At 42.8% G+C, this 18,705-nt stretch overlaps 1 protein-coding gene and 1 long non-coding RNA gene across 2 annotated transcripts; both read left to right on the top strand.

Moving 5' to 3' along the window:
• Window positions 1–6,634: 6,634 nt before the first annotated feature.
• On the top strand, window positions 6,635–15,947 carry LOC146856454 (uncharacterized). The gene is made up of 3 exons (XM_085651255.1): window positions 6,635–7,088; window positions 9,093–9,193; window positions 14,473–15,947. The coding sequence occupies exons 1-3, from the start codon at window positions 6,635–6,637 to the stop codon at window positions 15,034–15,036; spliced, it is 1,119 nt and encodes a 372-aa protein (XP_085507381.1). The 3' UTR covers window positions 15,037–15,947.
• LOC146856455 (uncharacterized) lies at window positions 10,568–11,917 on the top strand. Its single transcript, XR_014981484.1, has 3 exons — window positions 10,568–10,590; window positions 11,586–11,644; window positions 11,850–11,917. It is a non-coding gene; the product is annotated as an uncharacterized LOC146856455 (long non-coding RNA).
• Window positions 15,948–18,705: the final 2,758 nt, after the last annotated feature.

The raw sequence follows: 18,705 nt of genomic DNA, 5'->3' as shown, positions 1-18,705 counted from the left end.
GACACACTAGATAAATTAATTGAATTCCTTGACTGGATAAACCTTTGTGACAAAAACATCCACTTCACGCATAACATCAGCACCAGTCAAGTTGAATACCTAGATGTTGCCATTAAAAATGAATCTGGTCGCCTAATAGTGGATTTGTATACCAAACCAACAGCACGAAATACGCTGTTACATTATAACAGTTATCATTCTTCAACACAAAAGAAGAGTATACCCTTCGGGGAGTTTCTGCAATTGCGGCACAATTACACAAACATCAAGGATTTTGACACTAAATCGGAAAGTATGAAACAGAAATTTCAGGCCCGAGGTTATCCAAAATACCTCATTCGTGACTCCTACAAAAGAGCTAGGTTTTACGATAGGCAGCATCTACTACATAACACCCAGGCCAAAACCAATACGTCTGTGGTCTTTGTGACAAGACATTCTATGATAAATGATAAATGAGAGAGTTAACCGGTATGCTCAAGTTGGAATATTCTTAATATAAATAAATCTGATGCTATACCATCATTGCCGAAACCACTTTTTGCATACCGAAGAAACAAGAATTTAAAAGATCATGTAGTGAGATCTAGGATGAGAGAGGCCAACACATTCATTCAAAGAAGTATTGATGGCCCAAATCCAGTGGTAGGAAACTTTAAGTGTAATACCTGCAAATCTTGTACCACAGCGATTGAGTCACCAACATTACAATTCAATAGTCATCTGATAGTGCCAACAACTCTAACAAATTGTAAAACAACAGATGTGGTTTACCTTCTGATTTATCCATGAAAATTAGGATACATAGGTGAAACCAGCAGGGCAGTTAATATAAGGCTGACGGAACACAGATCTGCAATCAGAAACCGTAAATTGACAGCACCAATCGTTCAACATTACATTGAACATGATCATACTCCCGATGATATGCAATGGTATATCCTTAAGAAAATCAAAGGGAAACCAGGTATGACTACAGAACCTATTAGAAAATGCAGAGAGGTTTATTTGGATATATACCCTGGAAGCAGCAGTAAAAGGTTTAAATCAGGAGATACCCTGGGATCAGGCTATCAAATATAACTATTGATTCACCTTTGAGCAATTATCGGTATTTAAAATCCATATTCCAGGTAGGTGTATAACATAAAACAGTTTATTAGAGACATACACAAAAAACAGTGTCTGTAGGATTGGATTTTGTGATATCCTGGGAGCAGTCCATCTGATACAACTATTGAGACACACTTTGCCATTTATTCATATGGTATTCTAGACCATTTACTGTCATCTGTTATTATGATATTTGACAGTAGTTCTGCTACTTGAACTTGGAAGTGGACACAATACGTTCAAGACATACTGATATTTCCTATATGTAATGACAAACTGTGTAAGAAAATAGGTAAGGTTAGAACTGGATTGGATCAAATCTGCCACTAACCTATGGAATAATAATTAACCATGTCAGATATGTATAGGAACACTACTAATTTATGTTTGATCTCTTTGAGTTACCATGTATTTCCCTCTGTGAAAATAACCATCTAGCATTATGTTAGAGTCCAGTAACATCAAAAGCTGTTATACATAATTAACACCCATGTAGAGGACTCTGGCATAATATTAATTAAGGAGGATAATAGTCCCCCAGTTAGAATGGAATTCATATAAGAATATTGACCAGGCAAAGATGGTGCCGTTTTTGAGCACCCACTTTAAGAGAATATGTTAAAACCCGGAAGCAGGTGCTCACGCTGACGTAAAGGGTCGACTCTAGCATTTAAAAGGCCATAGTGCGAACGCACAGCCACCGGCATGTACCCAATGAGGTCATCGAGAGAGCCAGCACGACAGGTAAGCGATGTATGCTTCACAGATATTAACATTAGGGGATAAGTGAACTAGCTATTTTATAGATACTAAAGATACCCAACCCCTAAAATTGCCCGTATTGTGTACAATTGAATAAATAGGTACTATCCCATAGCAATTAGTGGATACAAAACGAGAACTATTACAATTGATACAAATGTGCGCATGCCACGTAAGGGTAAGAAACTTATAATATAAATAGGGACAAACTGATGGCCTATAACTCCCGATCAATTTTTCCAAATAGAGCGTAAATGATAGAACAGACCAGGTAAAGATGGCGCCCCTTTTTGAGTAGTCGCTTTAAAGCATTGTATTAACTCCGGAAGTAGTTGTCTAAGCTGATATAAAAGGTTAGCCATAGCGATTAAACTATCATAGTGAGAATCTAATGCTACTGACGATCCATATGTATGTATTTTAGAAAGAGTCACCCCTAGGAGGTAAGCAACGTATGCTGTGGAGTTATCAAGATAGGGTGACATAGTGGATTAGTTGACCCATTAACATCAAGATAGCATGGCTCATAAATCATAAGCTCTAGATACAATCGAGCAGGTATATACCCTCAGGGTAAACTATCGGGCATAAAGTAGACACTGGCAAAATTAAAATAAACATGCAAAAGCAAGGAAATATAGAGGAGTTGATAACATGCATAGGGAAATATTTAAGCTACCAGACACCTCTGTCCACCTCAGTGCTTAATTTGAGCCGGTGCTTTCCGGTGCTGAGCACCGGCACGTAATTGGTTTCTGGTGCTCGGCACCGGCACCTAATTGTCAACACCAAATTTAAGGCAGTCTGCCACAAGGTGGCGCTGCTCATGTAATTTAGAGATCAGCAGTATAACAGTTGTTTAAGGAAACAATATACATTAAAACATTGCTAATATATGCCTTCCCAGCCATTCCTTTAGCTGTATAATAATAATGCGAACTGTTGCATTTACATGCAAGAGAGAAGGTATGTAGTTGTTTTGGCAGCAATGACAAGGGTGATGGGTGGTGCAAGCTACAGTGGTCTCCTGGTCAGAGCCCCGGCACCTAATATTTTACAAATTAAGCACTGGTCCACATACAAAAGCGGCACGGTAAAGCATTTGGTAATACAAACAGGGGGACATCCAGGGCCGCAAACGCCACGGTCTGTACATAACAGGAGCGCTGCAGTATATTAATTTATAATAAATAGCGCGCAGATGGAGATAGGTATAAAACCATGCTAAGATACAAACACTATATAGTGTCATCATTTATGTTTCAGCTTGAAGAAAGGTTAAAAGATCATAACGTTCGAGAATCTGATCTTAAAATACATCGAAGTTTTTTTATAATTCAGTACCTGTGAGGAAAAAGGAACAAAAAGGGTCAGTATCCATCATAGCACATTCTCCTTAAATTCAAGATAGTTATTAAGATGAAGATATGAACTGTGACATAATTTCGCAGATTTTATAAATAGAATACACTATTTTTACTTTCGTAGATCTGAGGAACTGTTTCCTTCCTTGAATTTGTGAAATCCTCCAGTTGAGTAGGGGAGATAAAAAAGGGATTACCCCATATACAGGTAATGCTGAAACTACAAAAGTATAGAAATATTATTACTATTGAGAAACCTCTTATATTGTAGCAGTAAGCAATATATATAGACGAGTAAATCATGATAATGATGTTGGGGGTATTGACTTATCTAACCCACGTACGCTTATATTTTTAGTCAGAGGTTAGAGAAATAACGAAGACACAACTAACTAGTTGTTCCAAGTGAACAGAAATTCTCTTAAATTACCGACTTGGAGTAGGATAACAGATTCTTAAAAAGGTATTGACCTCTTATGGACAAGTAAATCTCAAACATGTTGGATCCAAATGGTGTTGGGGGTTATTAGTCTATCTAACCTATATACTTTTATTTTTTAATCAGAGGATAGAAAAATAAAGAAGAAACAATTAATCAGTCATCAAAAGTGAATAGAATTTCTCTCAAATTACCTATTTGGAGATAGACGATCGATTTTTAAAAAGGTATTGACCTTTTATCGAATAGTAAATTTCAAACAGGTCAAACATCAAGATTAGAGATTTATTTATAGCATCCCTGTATCTCTCCCTTATGTTTCCTAGCCGAAACTTAGTGACTGTCGAAGAATACTTTCAAATCTAGGAGAAGCAGAGCCATTCTACTTAGAGCCAACACCAAAAGGTATAATTGGAGTAAAAATTAGGTTTTAAACACGATAGGGACTTCATTTGGTGAAGGTTTATGGAGCCAGTATATTTTAAATTCAGGCTTCCTCTATAGTTCTCTTACACATATTATGTTTTAATAATTCAAGCACATGGGTGTTTTCCTGAGCACGATTCTTTTAAATAAAAGGTGCGGTGTCGATGGGATGCATTTGGCCTCTTGTGTACCATCACTTCTTATCCTAAATGTGAAACTATGTTTAATTAGATCTATCAAGCAGGCATATTAACATTAGACCATATTATTGTTAATCTCTCCTTTCAAGAATCTGAGACGGAGTCCTGACGAAGGCGCAAGCCGAAACGCGCGTAGCTAGAACATAAACCGCCAGTCTCCTCATATCAAGAAAACGTTGAATGTATACTGCAATTAATGGTGTTGTTATAGGATGAAATGAAATGAACATGCTGATTTGTTCTTTTATAAATAATTAAATCACTTGCATAGATAAAATTATTGAAAAATGTGAGAGTAATTAGCATCAAATGTGTGTACACTAAAACAACCCTCTTTTATAAGAATTGTCTTGAACAGATATCTTTTCGTAGAAACTGTTTTAAAAAAAAGTGATTATTGTTATCAAACAAAATGAAAAACTAAAATATCAGATAATAGGTTGTTGTGTACTTGAGATATGTATGTGGTCACTTTAAGTAATTAATTGTTATAGATGTGCCTGTGATTTGTTTGATCCACCTTGCCAAGGTGATCTTTTCTAAGAGTGCATGGATTAGGACACTTTTTGGTTTTACCCACTTAAGGGAGTTGTTTGGGAAATTGGCAGTCAGAGTGTTTGTTCTTTAATATGACTGTGTGTATGACTTGACTTTTGGAGTAGAGTCACTCAGTGTTACCTCTATGTTGGTTGTGGGTGGATATAAGTGATCCCTCACTGTTGGTGGTGTGTGTGTGAGAAGGCTTTTAGGTGCTAAGCCTCTCTGGTCTACCACTATTTTTGTGGGTGTGGGTTCATTTAGGCAGAGCACCCTGTTGGTTTGGTGTTTGAGTTGACTTTTGGTGTGAAGTCACTCTGGGTTACCACCATGGTGTGGTTGTGGGGGTGTAAGTGAATCCCTCACTGTTGGTGGTGTGTGTGTGAGAAGGCTTTTAGGTGCTAAGCCTCTCTGGTCTACCACTATTTTTGTGGGTGTGGGTTGATTTAGATAAATCACCCTTTTGGTATGGTGTTTGAGTTGTCTGGGTAGGAGTCACTAGCGTCTACCACCTTTATGTGGTTGGTGGTTGACTTTAGGTAACACTCACTTGATTTGGCGTTATAGTTGAGAGGTGTTTGCATGCTTTTTCACGCATTCCTTCCACTATTGTGTGGTTGTGGGATGGTCACAAGTTAGTGTATTTGTTTTTGTTGTGGGGTGATCTCTACTGCCCCGTTGGGGTTCCCTGTGTGTTCACGTTCATTTCAGTCTGACCAGCTGGTATGTTTGTGGCATAAGGGGTTGGGTGTAGTAGAATGCAGGTTTGTTTGGTTTTGTGTGGAAAGGGAGAAGATGTGGGTAAGTATAGTCTATTTCTTTTCTTAAAGGCAGTTTTTTTTGCCCAGTTCGTTATTTTCATTATTTCATATCTTATGTTAACATTCAAGTCAATTGTTACATTCTTCTGTGCTTTCTTTGCATTTTGATGTTAACTTGCTTGCCCATTGTACTGTGCTTTTTTTCTTTTGATCTTAACTTGTATGTCCTTTAGACATCTTCAGGTCTGTACAATCGGTCCTCATGTTATTTCTATGCATGTACCTTTCACCAATGCGTACTTTTCCTTGGACCATTGCATTGTGTTCTTATTCACTGTAAAGAAGGGAGATGTGTTATACTTGCTGCTCAGCCAGTGTGAGTGTGGTGTGGAATGTTGGTCCGTGGTGATGCTGTGGAATGCTGGATGAGTGAGAGTGTCAGTTGGTGTATGGGCTGAGCAGCAAGAAAACTGCTCCTGGTGGGGCTCTCTGTACGTCTACTTTTGATCTTACCATCTCTAATAAATACTATTTAAGCTACCCAGGAAGTTGGATCTTCATTTCATTGCAACATAACCCCCCTCCCAAAACCATCACAACACTCCCACCCCCTCTCGATTTAGAATATGGTCCTGTTTTATTTAACACATTTATATTCTTACATCAGCTGGTGGCCGAAAACTGACAATGTGTTCTGTAGCTCTATATCTTAAGGGGTACCTGACTTTGTTAGGTGTAGTACTCGTAGGTTTCTACGGCAAATGAGTTCCCCACACTCCTGTGGAACAAGGCCAATGCAGGGCTCCTATGTCTTTTAAAAATGTACCTCTCGCCTCTCTGAAGGGGGTTGGGTGGGGGGGTGTCATGATTTTCTCCATTCCCTTTAACAATCACAAGCCTTAAAGCCAATCTCCCTGTTTGGGTGGGTGCGCGGTGTTCCATCTTACTGCTATTGCCTGTCTAGCAGCACTTAGAGCCATCGTTACATCGCTCCCCCTGTGTGAGCCTAAGGGGACTGTTAGCTGATTGGGTATGCTCAGCAGTGTGTATGCAGGAAACCTTGGGATAGCGGTACTGAACTGTGAGGAAGATGCCGGACCGGCGGACCGGAAGTGGAGCGGAACGGGTTGGGACACCCTGCGAGTTCCGGAAAAACCCAGCGGTCTAGTGGCAGTGCGAAGGATCCGAGGAACACACCTGACGTCACGAGCGGAAGGCGAAGAAGAAGGCGTGGACCCAGACGGCGTTGTCAGCAGTGGCGAGAGCTGCAGGAGGACGGAGCGGAAGACGGAGACGGCAGAGAAGAGTGGAGAGCGAGTAGAGGCGGAGGAAGGACGTGGAGGAGAGAGGAACGGAGGTATCGAGACATCTGGAGAATCGTACCCTGTTGAAAAGCCCGGCGGCCCAGAGAAGGGAAAGGACGCCCCGGGTCCCGACACCGCCACCCAGATCCTGGGTCGTGGCACAAGGCGAGTACCACTGACAGGTTCGTTCTGGTGGAGGTGGTGGGGCGGCACGGGGAACCAGGGCACGGGTGACGTTTGAAGAACCTGCACAAAGAACCCCTTTTTCTCCCCCCCCCTTTTTGCAACCGCTTTTTGTTATCCTTCACAAACTCCCGGTGGTGATGGCTAAAAACTCATAGGGGCCCTGAGACTAACCCCGACCTATTGTTTTTCCCTTTTTCTGAGTGCCTGGGTGACGAGAAGACGGGACGCCCCTGACTGTGCTGAACCAGGAGTCTGAGAAGCCAAAATGGGGCAGTTGGAAAGAGAAAACAAAAGACCCAGCCGTGCTCCCCTTTGTTTTGTGCTCTGACTTTTTGTTCACCTTTGAACCCTCTGTTTCTTTTGCCTGAGAATCTGGGTCTTATGGGACTAACCACCCGAAAAACGCAAAAGCGGTCATTCCATAGAAAAATAAGGACCCTTAAAAGCCTCTATTGCGTGTGTCCACTGTTCCCTTCTGCCCAAACAGCCATTGAGCTGCTCACAAAGTGGTGTCAGAAGTGGGATTCCCATCTGTCCCTAAAATGTCGAACAATGACACAACCCGTGCCTGTCGAGGGAGTAATAGCCCAACTGGCCGAAGGGCAGCGACACCTACAGCTTGTCCTGGAACAGCAAATCCAGACTGCCCAAGCAGACAGAGAAGCCCTGCAGGGTGCATTGAAAGATCAAGCCACTCTGATCACTACTAACCAGCAGGTGCAGGATACAGTGATTTTGCGTCTCACAGACGCCATCGTGAACACCAGAGTACGCCCTAATGTGCCCGGAACAGTTCTTCAAAAATTCCAAGATGGAGACGATCCTGATTACTTTTTCATTAACTTTGAGAGGGTGGCAAGCACAGCAGCCTGGCCCCAAGAGAGGTGGGGCCAGTTCATCGCCCCGCTCCTCTCAGGAGACTGCAAGCGGCCTATCAAACCGCCAACCCTTCTGGTACCACCGCCTATGAAGATGTAAAGAGGGCCATGCTTGAGAGGTTGGGGTGTGACTAGGAACATTACAGGAACAGATTCCGAAAGGAAAAGTGGTCTGCAGGAGATAATCCCTGGGCCTCGTATTATAGAATAAGAGACCTAGGCAACAGGTGGCTAACCCCCCATACTACTACGGTGGAGGAAGTGGTAGAGAAGATTTACCTCGAACAATTCCTGGATGCCCTACCCCCCAATACCTGGTCATGGGTAAAACAGCATCCTAATCTTACTACCACCTCAGCGATGGAACTAGCTTGCGCTTTCCATAGGTCCCCAGATTTCAGGGCTGGTATAGCACGACCTCAGTACAACCCCTCCCCAAGAAGCCATCCCAAACCTGAGAGCAAGCCCCAGATACTTTCACGCCCGGCCCCTAGACCGTCCCTTCCCCTTCCCCCTCCTGGTCCCCACGGACAAGGACCGCAGTATTACCACTGTGCTGAGTGGGGGCACATAGCTAGGCTATGTCCCGACCGTACCCCGACAGTTGAGCTTATAGAAGTGGGTTATACCTGGGGAAGGATATATGTAACTGGGAGGAGCCCTCATCAGTATAGGAAGGAGGTCTTCCTTAATGGAAAAAAACAACAAGCCTTACTAGACACGGGATGTCACATCACGGTAGTGGATGGCTCTTTGGTCTCCCCTCCCCAGGTAAAAGAAACAGAGCGAGTAAGCGTGACCTGTGTACACGGGGATACCAAAGCCTATCCCGTGGCTGAGGTCCTGCTAGAGGTAGATGACGATCCTCATTTACGGAGGGTAGGGGTAATACCGTCCTTACCCGAAGCGGTCATTATAGGGACGACCACCCAAAATTCGAACTCTATATGGAAAAGACAAAAGGGAATACCAGGGCCTGATTACAGGATGCCCCGTTCTGTGAAATGGATATAGAAACCCCAGAAGTCAAAAGGAAAAAGAGTAGACAGGAAAAACGACAGGATAAAAGAGGTTTTTCCCGTCCGCAGTTGTCACGTCCTGCCTTTCCTCTTTCCCTTGCAGACATAGACAGAACAAAAACGGATAGCTTCCGTACAGCCCAACGCGAGGACAACACCCAAATACACGCCTCGGATCAGGTCCTTGAGAGCGCACCGGAACAGGTAGGACCATATTTTTTTGTAAAAAGGGTGTTGCTGTATAGAGCGGTGAAAAGGGAGACCCAAACCACAACCCAATTGTTAGTACCTACACTGTTCCGTGAGCATGTTCTTCTTCTGGCCCATAATAAGGTGGGGGGTTGACATTACGGCAAAGAAAACACCATAAAATACCTCTTGGAGAAGTTCTATTGGCCAGGAGTGTACAGGGATGTGGTGAGACACTGTGCTGCTTGTACACACTGCCAATATACAAACCCTGGAGTAGTGGTGAAAGCCCCGCTACAGCCCTTACCCATAATTGACATCCCCTTTAAACGGGTAGGGATGGACCTGGAGGAACCCTTAACCCCCTCAGCCAGAGGACACCAATATATACTAGTCATTGTGGATTATGCCAGTCGATACCCGGAAGCGTTCCCGCTGTCCAGCATGACCAACCCCGCTATAGCCCAAGTTATGATAACACTGTTCTCAAGGGTGGGATTCTCGTCCGAGATTTTAACAGATCAGGGGACCCCGTTTAAGTCACGCCTCATGACCCAGATCTGCACAATCCTAGGCATAGACAACATTAGAACCTCGTGAAGAAAAGTGGAGGCGGCACCAGGAATGAAGTTACATATCCAGACAAAATCTTTTATTCTTTATTCATCTTCGTATAGTCGTAGATATATACAGGACAACAGCCAACGCGTTTCGTTCCAATGAATGGAACTTCATCAGGGCTGGAAATGACATAGGACAATATATACAAATTGACAAAAATGACATATAAATAAAACAAAGACCATACACATATATACATAATTGGACTCCTGTAAACATTAATAAGATCACTTAATAGTGAAGACAAAAACATTACACTCAGTAGACATATAACAACACATATGACTCAAGACCGTCTAAAAACCTAAAAACTGACATGATTATAAAATGGATCAATACTATTGATCATTATGCCATTCAAATAATTAGTTGAAAGACCGTCCATATTAACTAATGATAATATTGTGGGCTCTGTCTTCCGATCTATACTAGATGGCGCTGACATTTACGATTCTAGTCGAGATTATTTTAACATCTCTGTAGCGCGGGACGCTGCCCTGTTCGTGTTTTTGATTATTTTTCTTTCTATTATTTGTTTCGATCATTTGTTTTGATTATTTATTTTATAATTTGTGGATTCTGTGTAGTTCCTTCATATTCTAAGATGGCGTTGACGTTTGTGATACTTGTCAAGATGTTTTCGACGTCCTGATGACGTCAGACGCCGTTTTGCCTTTTCCCGCGACTATTTGCGTTATAAACAGCAAACTTGATGGAGAACGTTTGCCTTTCCTCTCAGACGACGGGTATGGCACCTTGGGACTGAAGCGTCAATCGAAACGCTATGTTTAGTGAGTATGCATTATTCGTATACTGCTTTTACATCGTGTTTAATGAACCTAGTTGCGTAAAATATGGAATATATTTAATGTGACTATTGACAATTTGCGCTGCACTTTTGTAAATTGTTGTCAATTTGCGTGATTCAGTTTAATGTTATTTTGGTATTTTTGATGGCTCTAATTATTGGTATTAGTCACATTGTATAAAATAATTTTTGTGGTAATAGGAACAAGAATCCATATAGTTAAGGTGGTGATATACGACTATATTATCTCTTCACCAAGTCTCCACTGTTGGGTGGTTTGTTTGTAGGTTTTATATTTTCTTATATTTATTTTGATAAAAATCTCCCTCTGTATAGAACCACAATGTTCTACTTGGGGAGGCAGCATACCGTATCTAAGGCAGGAACAGGCCAATATTATATTCGACTATTGATATGTTAGTCCCCTGAACCAGTGTTTTTGATCAGTTATGGATAACACCTTTAAAATGGTTATGTTTATTTGTTATTAGAGACACGCACTCTGAAGTATAGAAGGATTTATATTTGTACTTCTCTACGAGCCAACCACGTTCTGTATGTTCTTACTTCGGTTTGTTAATGCCTTATTTTTATACTGGAATGTACCCACATCACATAACATTGTGATCATTCTTTACATCCTGCCCCATTTGTCCATGACTTATTTTAGTCGACACAGTGAGTGAGGCGTGGTTATTTAAAGCTATACATTGTAGGTATTTACACCAAGCTGAGAAATAGATTTGCAATGAGTGGAAAGTTTGCTCACTTTGAGATATGATTCTTATGGTGCATATACTTTTGGCATGTTTTTTGTGTCTACTATTCTGCCCCAAATTATTTACATACGTATATGAGATATAAATATACAATATCATAGTATTACAAATGGGCACTATGATAACAACTGATTATTATGTTACCCATGAGATCACGATGACGAAGTTGAAATGAATTTCATTTTATCATTACTTTTAGATAATCATTGCTGAAATTTTACTCACACGTTTTGTGTGTTACATCTCTACAAACTCATGGTGAGATTTTTACTTATTAATTGCTATGTAAGCCTTATGTCTTTCTTCTTTTTTGATGTATAGCCATTGACCGATTACCATGTTGGTTTTGTGTTGTTATTTGATATTTGGTGTTTCTATTTTTGTATTTTGTTTATTGTTTTTTTCTGTTTTTACACCAAGGTTTCTCCTTTTTCTCTTTCTTTTTCTCTCCCCTCATCTTTAGAGCACACACTATTATCATTAGTTAATATGGGCGGTCTTTCAACTAATTATTTGAATGGCATAATGATCAATAGTATTGATCCATTTTATAATCATGTCAGTTTTTAGGTTTTTAGACGGTCTTGAGTCATATGTTTTGTTATATGTCTTCTGAGTGTAATGTTTTTGTCTTCACTATTAAGTGATCTACATATGATGTTTTGTGTAATGTTAGATTTATTAATGTTTACAGGAGTCAAATTATATATATATGTGTATGGTCTTTGTTTTATTTATATGTCATTTTTGTCAATTTTTATATATTGTCCTATGTCATTTCCAGCCCTGATGAAGTTCCATTCATTGGAACGAAACGCGTTGGCTGTTGTCCTGTATATATCTACGACAATACGAAGATGAATAAAGAATAAAAGATTTTGTCTGGATATGTAACTTCATTCCTGGTGCCGCCTCCACTTTTCTTCAAGAGTTTATTTCTGGGCTTTCCAGTAGGACCTATCTGCAGCAGGTTCTGGAGATGCTTGGCACAGGACCTGTCTACTTTATGGGACTATACAATTGATGTGCTCGACATTAGTCGGCTGTGGGGTTCTTTTTTCTTTGTCAAGATTAGAACCTCGGTTTACCATCCCCAAACAGACGGCCTTGTGGAGCGCTATGACAAGACAATCAAAAGCATGCTCCACAAGGTCATCTCGGAGTCTGGGAGGGACTGGGATCAGAAATTGCCCTTGGTTCTATTTGCCCTGTGAACACACAAACAGCGATCCACGGGCTATTCACCTTTTGAGTTGGTTTTTGGACGAAAACCCAGAACCTTACTCGATATGGCAGCAGAACAGTGGGAGGAGGAGGATGAGGAAGGGAAGCCCCTGTTAAAGTATGTCAACGACCTAAAGTCCTCACTAACCTAGATATGGGGTCTCGTACATGATCACATGGAAGTAGCCCAAGGGGCACAAAAACGATACTACGACCAAAACAGCCACCTCAGAGAATTCAACCCCGGCGAAAAGGTTCTGCTTCTACTTCCTTCAACGGAAGACAAATTGCTAACTAAATGGCAGGGGCCCTATACCATTGAGAAAAAGGTAACTCCAGTTACTTATAGTGTCCTCATACCCCACCATGTTAGGGGTAAACAGATATACCATGTCAACCATCTAAAGAAATGGGAAGAACCTCAGATACCCCAAGCGGCAAACGTGTCCGCCTTTCTTGCCTGTACCAACAAACGACTAGAGATCCCCCTCATGTCTGTTAAGGAATCGGTAGCAGTGATGGTCCCTACCGGGGAGATGCTGTCCCCCGCACAGAAAGAGCAGCTAAAAACTTTACTGGACTCTTTCCTGGGTCTCTTTTCCACCATCCCCGGGTTAACCACCCTGGCCCAACATGAAATGGTGTCCCTTGACGATAAGGTTATAAAGCAAAAACCATACCGAATACCTGCCGCCCGAAGGGAAGCAGTAGAAAAAGAAGTGTCTGATATGCTTCGGTCCAACATAATTGAACCCTCCCAGAGCAATTGGTGCTCCCCAGTGGTAATCGTACCTAAACCAGATGGTAGCCTGCGTTTTTGTATTGATTTCAGACAGGTAAACGCGATCACTAAGTTCGACACATATCCTATGCCCAAAATAGACGAGATGGTCGAACGATTAGGGAAAGCCAGGTACATGTCAACCCTTGACCTCACTAAAGGATATGGGCAAATACCCTTATCTCCCCAATCCAGAGAGAAGACGGCGTTTGCTACCCCCTCCGGCCTCTATCCTTTCAAGATACTCCCCTTCGGGTTACACGGGGCACCTGCCACTTTCCAAAGACTGATAGATTGCATTCTGAGAACCCATAGCAACTACGCCGCAGCATATCTTGATGATATTGTTATTTTCAGCCCAACATGGGAAGGCCATTTAACACATTTACACACCGTATTCACAGCGATACAAACAGCTGGCCTTACCATCAATCATAAGAAGTCCCTACTCGGTACCAACACAATCCAGTATTTGGGCTACACGATCCAGGAGGGATACATTAAACCCCAGGTAAACAAGGTGGAAACCATCAGAGCAATCCCCAGATCTGCGACAAAACGAGACGTATGCTCCTTTTTGGGCTTCCTAGGGTATTACCGCAGGTTTATACCTAATTTTTCCTCCCTGGCCCACCCCCTAACCGACCTCTTGACAAAGAATCGTTCCTCTCGAATACACACATGGACCCCAGAACATGAGAATAGCTTTAACGTGTTAAATCAGGCTATTTGTACCGCCCCGGTGTTACACTGTCCGGATTTTAATCATACATTCGTCCTCCAAACCGATGCCTCAGAATTCGGTCTGGGTGCTGTACTATACCAACCCGACCTCCATGATGACCTGAAACCCCTGCTTTACATCAGCAGGAAGCTCTTTGCCCGGGAAACTAAGTACTCAACAATAGAGAAGGAGTGTTTTGCGATCAAATGGGCCATAGAGGCCCTACAGTATTACTTGGTAGGAAGGAGGTTCATAGTCCTTACTGATTAGGCCCGTCTCACCTGGCTCGCGAAGAACAAGGACACCAACCCTTGCATCCTTAAATGGTTTCTTGCATTACATCCTTTCTCTTTCCAGACTTTCCACATCCCGGGTACGAGACAAATCAGCACCGACTACCTGTCCCGACACCTATCCTCTGAATGGCCCCACCGTCTATTCCTAAGGGGTGAGATATGTGAGGAAGACGCAGAACCGGCGGACCGGAAGTGGAGCGGAACGGGTTGGGACACCCTGCGAGGACCGGAAGAACCCAGCGGTCTAGTGGCAGTGGGAAGGATCCGAGAAACACACCTGACGTCACGAGCGGAAGGTAAAGAAGAAGGCGTGGACCCAGACGGCGTTGTCAGCGGTGGCAAGAGCTGCAGGAGGACGGAGCGGAAGACGGAGACGGCGGAGAAGAGTGGAGAGCGAGTAGAGGCGGAGGAAGGACGTGGAGGAGAGAGGAACGGAGGCATCGAGACATCTGGAGAATCGTACCCTGTTGAAAAGCCCGGCGGCCCAGAGAAGAGAAAGGACGCCCCAGGTCCCGACGCCGTGACCCAGATCCTGGGTCGTGGCACAAGGCGAGTACCACTGATGGGTTTGTTCTGGTGGGGGTGGTGGGGCGGCACGGGGAACCAGGGCACGGGTGACGTTTGAAGAACCTGCACGAAGAACCCCTTTTTCTCCCCCCCCCCCCTTTTTGCAACCCCTTTTCGTTATCCTGCACAAACGCTTGGTGGTGGTGGCACTTCAGTAAAACTCATAGGGGCCCTGAGACTAACCCCGACCTATTGTTTTTCCCTTTTTCTGAGTGCCTGGGTGACGAGAAGACGGGACGTCCCTGACTCTGCTGAACCAGGAGTCTGAGAAGCCAAAAGAGGGCAGTTGGAAGGAGAAAACAAAAGACCCAGCCGTGCTCCCCTTTGTTTTGTGTTCTGACTTTTTGTTCACCTTTGAACCCTCTGTTTCTTTTGCCTGAGAATCTGGGTCTTATGGGACTAACCACCCGAAAAACGCAAAAGCGGTCATTCCATAGAAAAATAAAGACCCCTAAAAGCCTCTATTGCGTTTGTCCACTGTTCCCTTCTGCCCAAAGGGCCATTGAGCCGCTCACATGAACATACCATCATTACTGTTGAGGACCCCCTCCCAGTATTGGTGTAGCCTAGCGCAATCCTATATTAAGTGTGACAAGGTGCCTACACAACCTCAACATCTCCAACAGTTAGGGGACATAGATGGGCACCATGTATGTAGTCGTTCAGGTCTGTAATATCAGTAGTGTGCCATTTTTATCAGTGCCTCTTACCCTATGCTACTGGTAGCAGAAATCCGTGTTCTGGTATATATGTCTCCCCATTCTTTGTCTGTTGTCGGTCGACCCAATTCAGCCTCCCTTTTGGGCGGGTGAATTAGCAGGGTTAGTATTATTCCGGAGTAGTTTGTATATGTCAAATAAAATGTGTCTATCTTTGTGTTTTCTGATCAGCCATTGTTCGAATGGAGTAATGGAGTTAAAAGTGCACTACTCTTCATTCAAAAAAATAAAAAACATTTTATAAATTGTATTTGTTGAAATAATGAAATTAAAAGAAATGTACATAAATATTTACATTAAACAATAACACAAATTATATATTTTAATTTCAAATTGTATTTCCAAATATGTTTTTAATTAACTATAGAAAATGATAACATTTACATTACAAACACACAAACATACATTTATTGTTGAATTAGTTTAGAAAAAAATGTAAAAAATGTAAAAAAGAAATTATGTTTTATACTTTCCAACAAGGATGTGGAATTCCTATAGCCCCACGCCGAGGACATGTTGTTTAGGGTCAAGGGCAACAAGTTTTCATGTGTATTTTGGCCTTGGGACAAGTAGGCCTAACCCCTGCAGCACAAATCCTTCGGCTGCTAGTTTGCAGTACCACATTATGGATCAGGGAATGGCACTGTCTGCAATTAAGGTAATATTTTTGTGCATATGTCACTGCTACTAATGCTAAACTAAAACTAATGCTGTTCAAACTTGTATTTATGGTTCATTAATTGAAAACCTTTATTATTAGGGTGAGCGCTGTAACTAAATGTTTTAAGCTCTGACTGCACTACAGACAGTGGTTCCAGTATAAAAATGTGTACACACGTTTTCAAAGTTTAGCAATATGAGGCTACGTATAATGCTCCCAGAATGCACTCTGATTTGATGCAAATATTTGCAGAAGCTTGAAAGCAAGATTGATGATTCTTTGCTTTCAAAATAAAATTTTCATAAAAAAATGAAAGCAGGAAAAAAAAAACATTTTGCTAAACTACTGTCAAATTTCAGATACCCTTTCTTTGCAGCATCATTTAGTAACATGTGTTGATGCATGCTAGTATTTCCCAAAAATATTCTTAATGGAAAATCAGTGTAACCAGTTTCAATATGATTATGGGAAACAAAAATAAACAAGCACTGGCAAAGCCAGTAGGTCTGAAATTGGTGGTCAGCTTTTTAATTTGGTCAATGTGTGACTTGTTTTGGCATGGTTTTTGTAAAACCTTATTGATGTGGGAGCTGCCGGGCATTATAACAAACATCGGCAAAAGCAAAAATAGATTTTGGTCTCCAAAAGTACACACTGTTACAGTAGTTATTGGCAGTGAACAAAACTACTTTGTGTGCCGATATGTTCCTTAAGAAAGACCATAATGCTATCACTCAACAGTGAAGGCAGCTGATACAGAGCGAGAGACAGAATTTTAAAAAACACAAAAGGTCACAGTCAACACCAGACCAAATTAGGGGCCCAATTATTAAAGAAAGTCTCAATAGTGCACCCATGGTATATATCCTAGATTTATGAAGCAACCTGTCCCATGGACAAGTAGATATTTTATTAAATTCCACACCCCTGTTTCCAAAAATTATTTCATTATATTAAATAATACATTTATTAAAATTTAAAAAGAACATTTTAATAAATAAAACAATTGCATAATTATTATTTTTTACATAAAATGTATTTAAAATGCTCACATTTTAAAATTCTCCCCGCCCTTAACCCTAAAACCCCAACATCTTGGTTCTATAACATAATAAAATAAACATCAATTATAACATTACTCAAATTAAAAAAAATGCAATTTTACATAAATATACAAATTATTTACATAACACATTAACAAAGAAATTACCAAACAACTAAAATATAACACACTACAATAAAATGCATTTAAAGTAACACATAAACATTATGGTGCCGATTCCGATCCGGCAAAATAAATTTGCGTACGACTCGTATCCGTATATTTTCACGTACGAATCGTACAAGTACCGTACAAACAGCAATGTACGATTCGTACGTGAAAAATGCATACGAATTGCGTCGGGAAAAGGGTACGAGAGGGAGCCGGAAATTTTTACGTCCGAATAGCGTCGGGAAAAGTGTACGATAGGGAGCAGGACATTTTTACGTGCAAATCGTAAAACAGAAGTCCGAGCGCGGAAGTACGATCCGTACCGCCCGTCCGAATACACAACCGCATGTAAAAGGCCCCGTTCGGAGCGAACGCAGTAGCACACATGTACACGGGTAAACCTGTGGCCGGATACGAGTCGTACAGCCCCCCCTCCCCCGCATATGTCAGCACCGTACCCCCCTGTCCGCACTGTACCCCAGCCCCGTACCTGTACGCACCGTACCCCAGGCCCGTAGTGCCTGTACACGCCGCACCCCATGCCCGTACCCCATCCCCGTACCTGTACGCACCGTACCCCAGGCCCGTAGTGCCTGTACGCGCCGCACCCCAGGCCCGTACCCCAGCCCCGTACCTGTACGCACCGTACCCCAGGCCCGTACCCAAGCCCCGTACCTGTACGCACCGTACCCCAGGCCCGTACCCCAGCCCCGTACCTGTACGCACCGTACCCCAGCCCCGTACCTGTACGCACCGTACCCCAGGCCCGTACCCCAGCCCCACACCTGTATGCGCCACACAACAGGACCGTACCCCAGGCCCGTACCTGTACGCACCGCACCCCATGGCCGTACCCCAGCCCCGTACCTGTACGCACCGTACCCCAGGCCCGTACCCCAGCCCCGTACCTGTACGCACCGCACCCCATGCCCGTACCCCATCCCCATACCTGTGCGCACCGTACCCCAGGCCCGTAGTGCCTGTACGTGCCGCACCCCAGGCCCGTACCCCAGCCCCGTACCTGTACGCACCGTACCCCAGCCCCGTACCTGTACGCACCGCACCCCAGGCCCGTACCCCAGCCCCGCACCTGTACGCGACGCACCACAACACCGTACCCCAGCACCCTCACCC

The sequence above is a fragment of the Triturus cristatus genome, chromosome 4_1 (assembly GCF_964204655.1).
Source record: "Triturus cristatus chromosome 4_1, aTriCri1.1, whole genome shotgun sequence".
Taxonomy (NCBI): Eukaryota; Metazoa; Chordata; class Amphibia; order Caudata; family Salamandridae; genus Triturus; species Triturus cristatus.
Note: the sequence above shows the minus strand (reverse complement) of the source record. Positions and strands in the feature narration are given on the sequence as shown.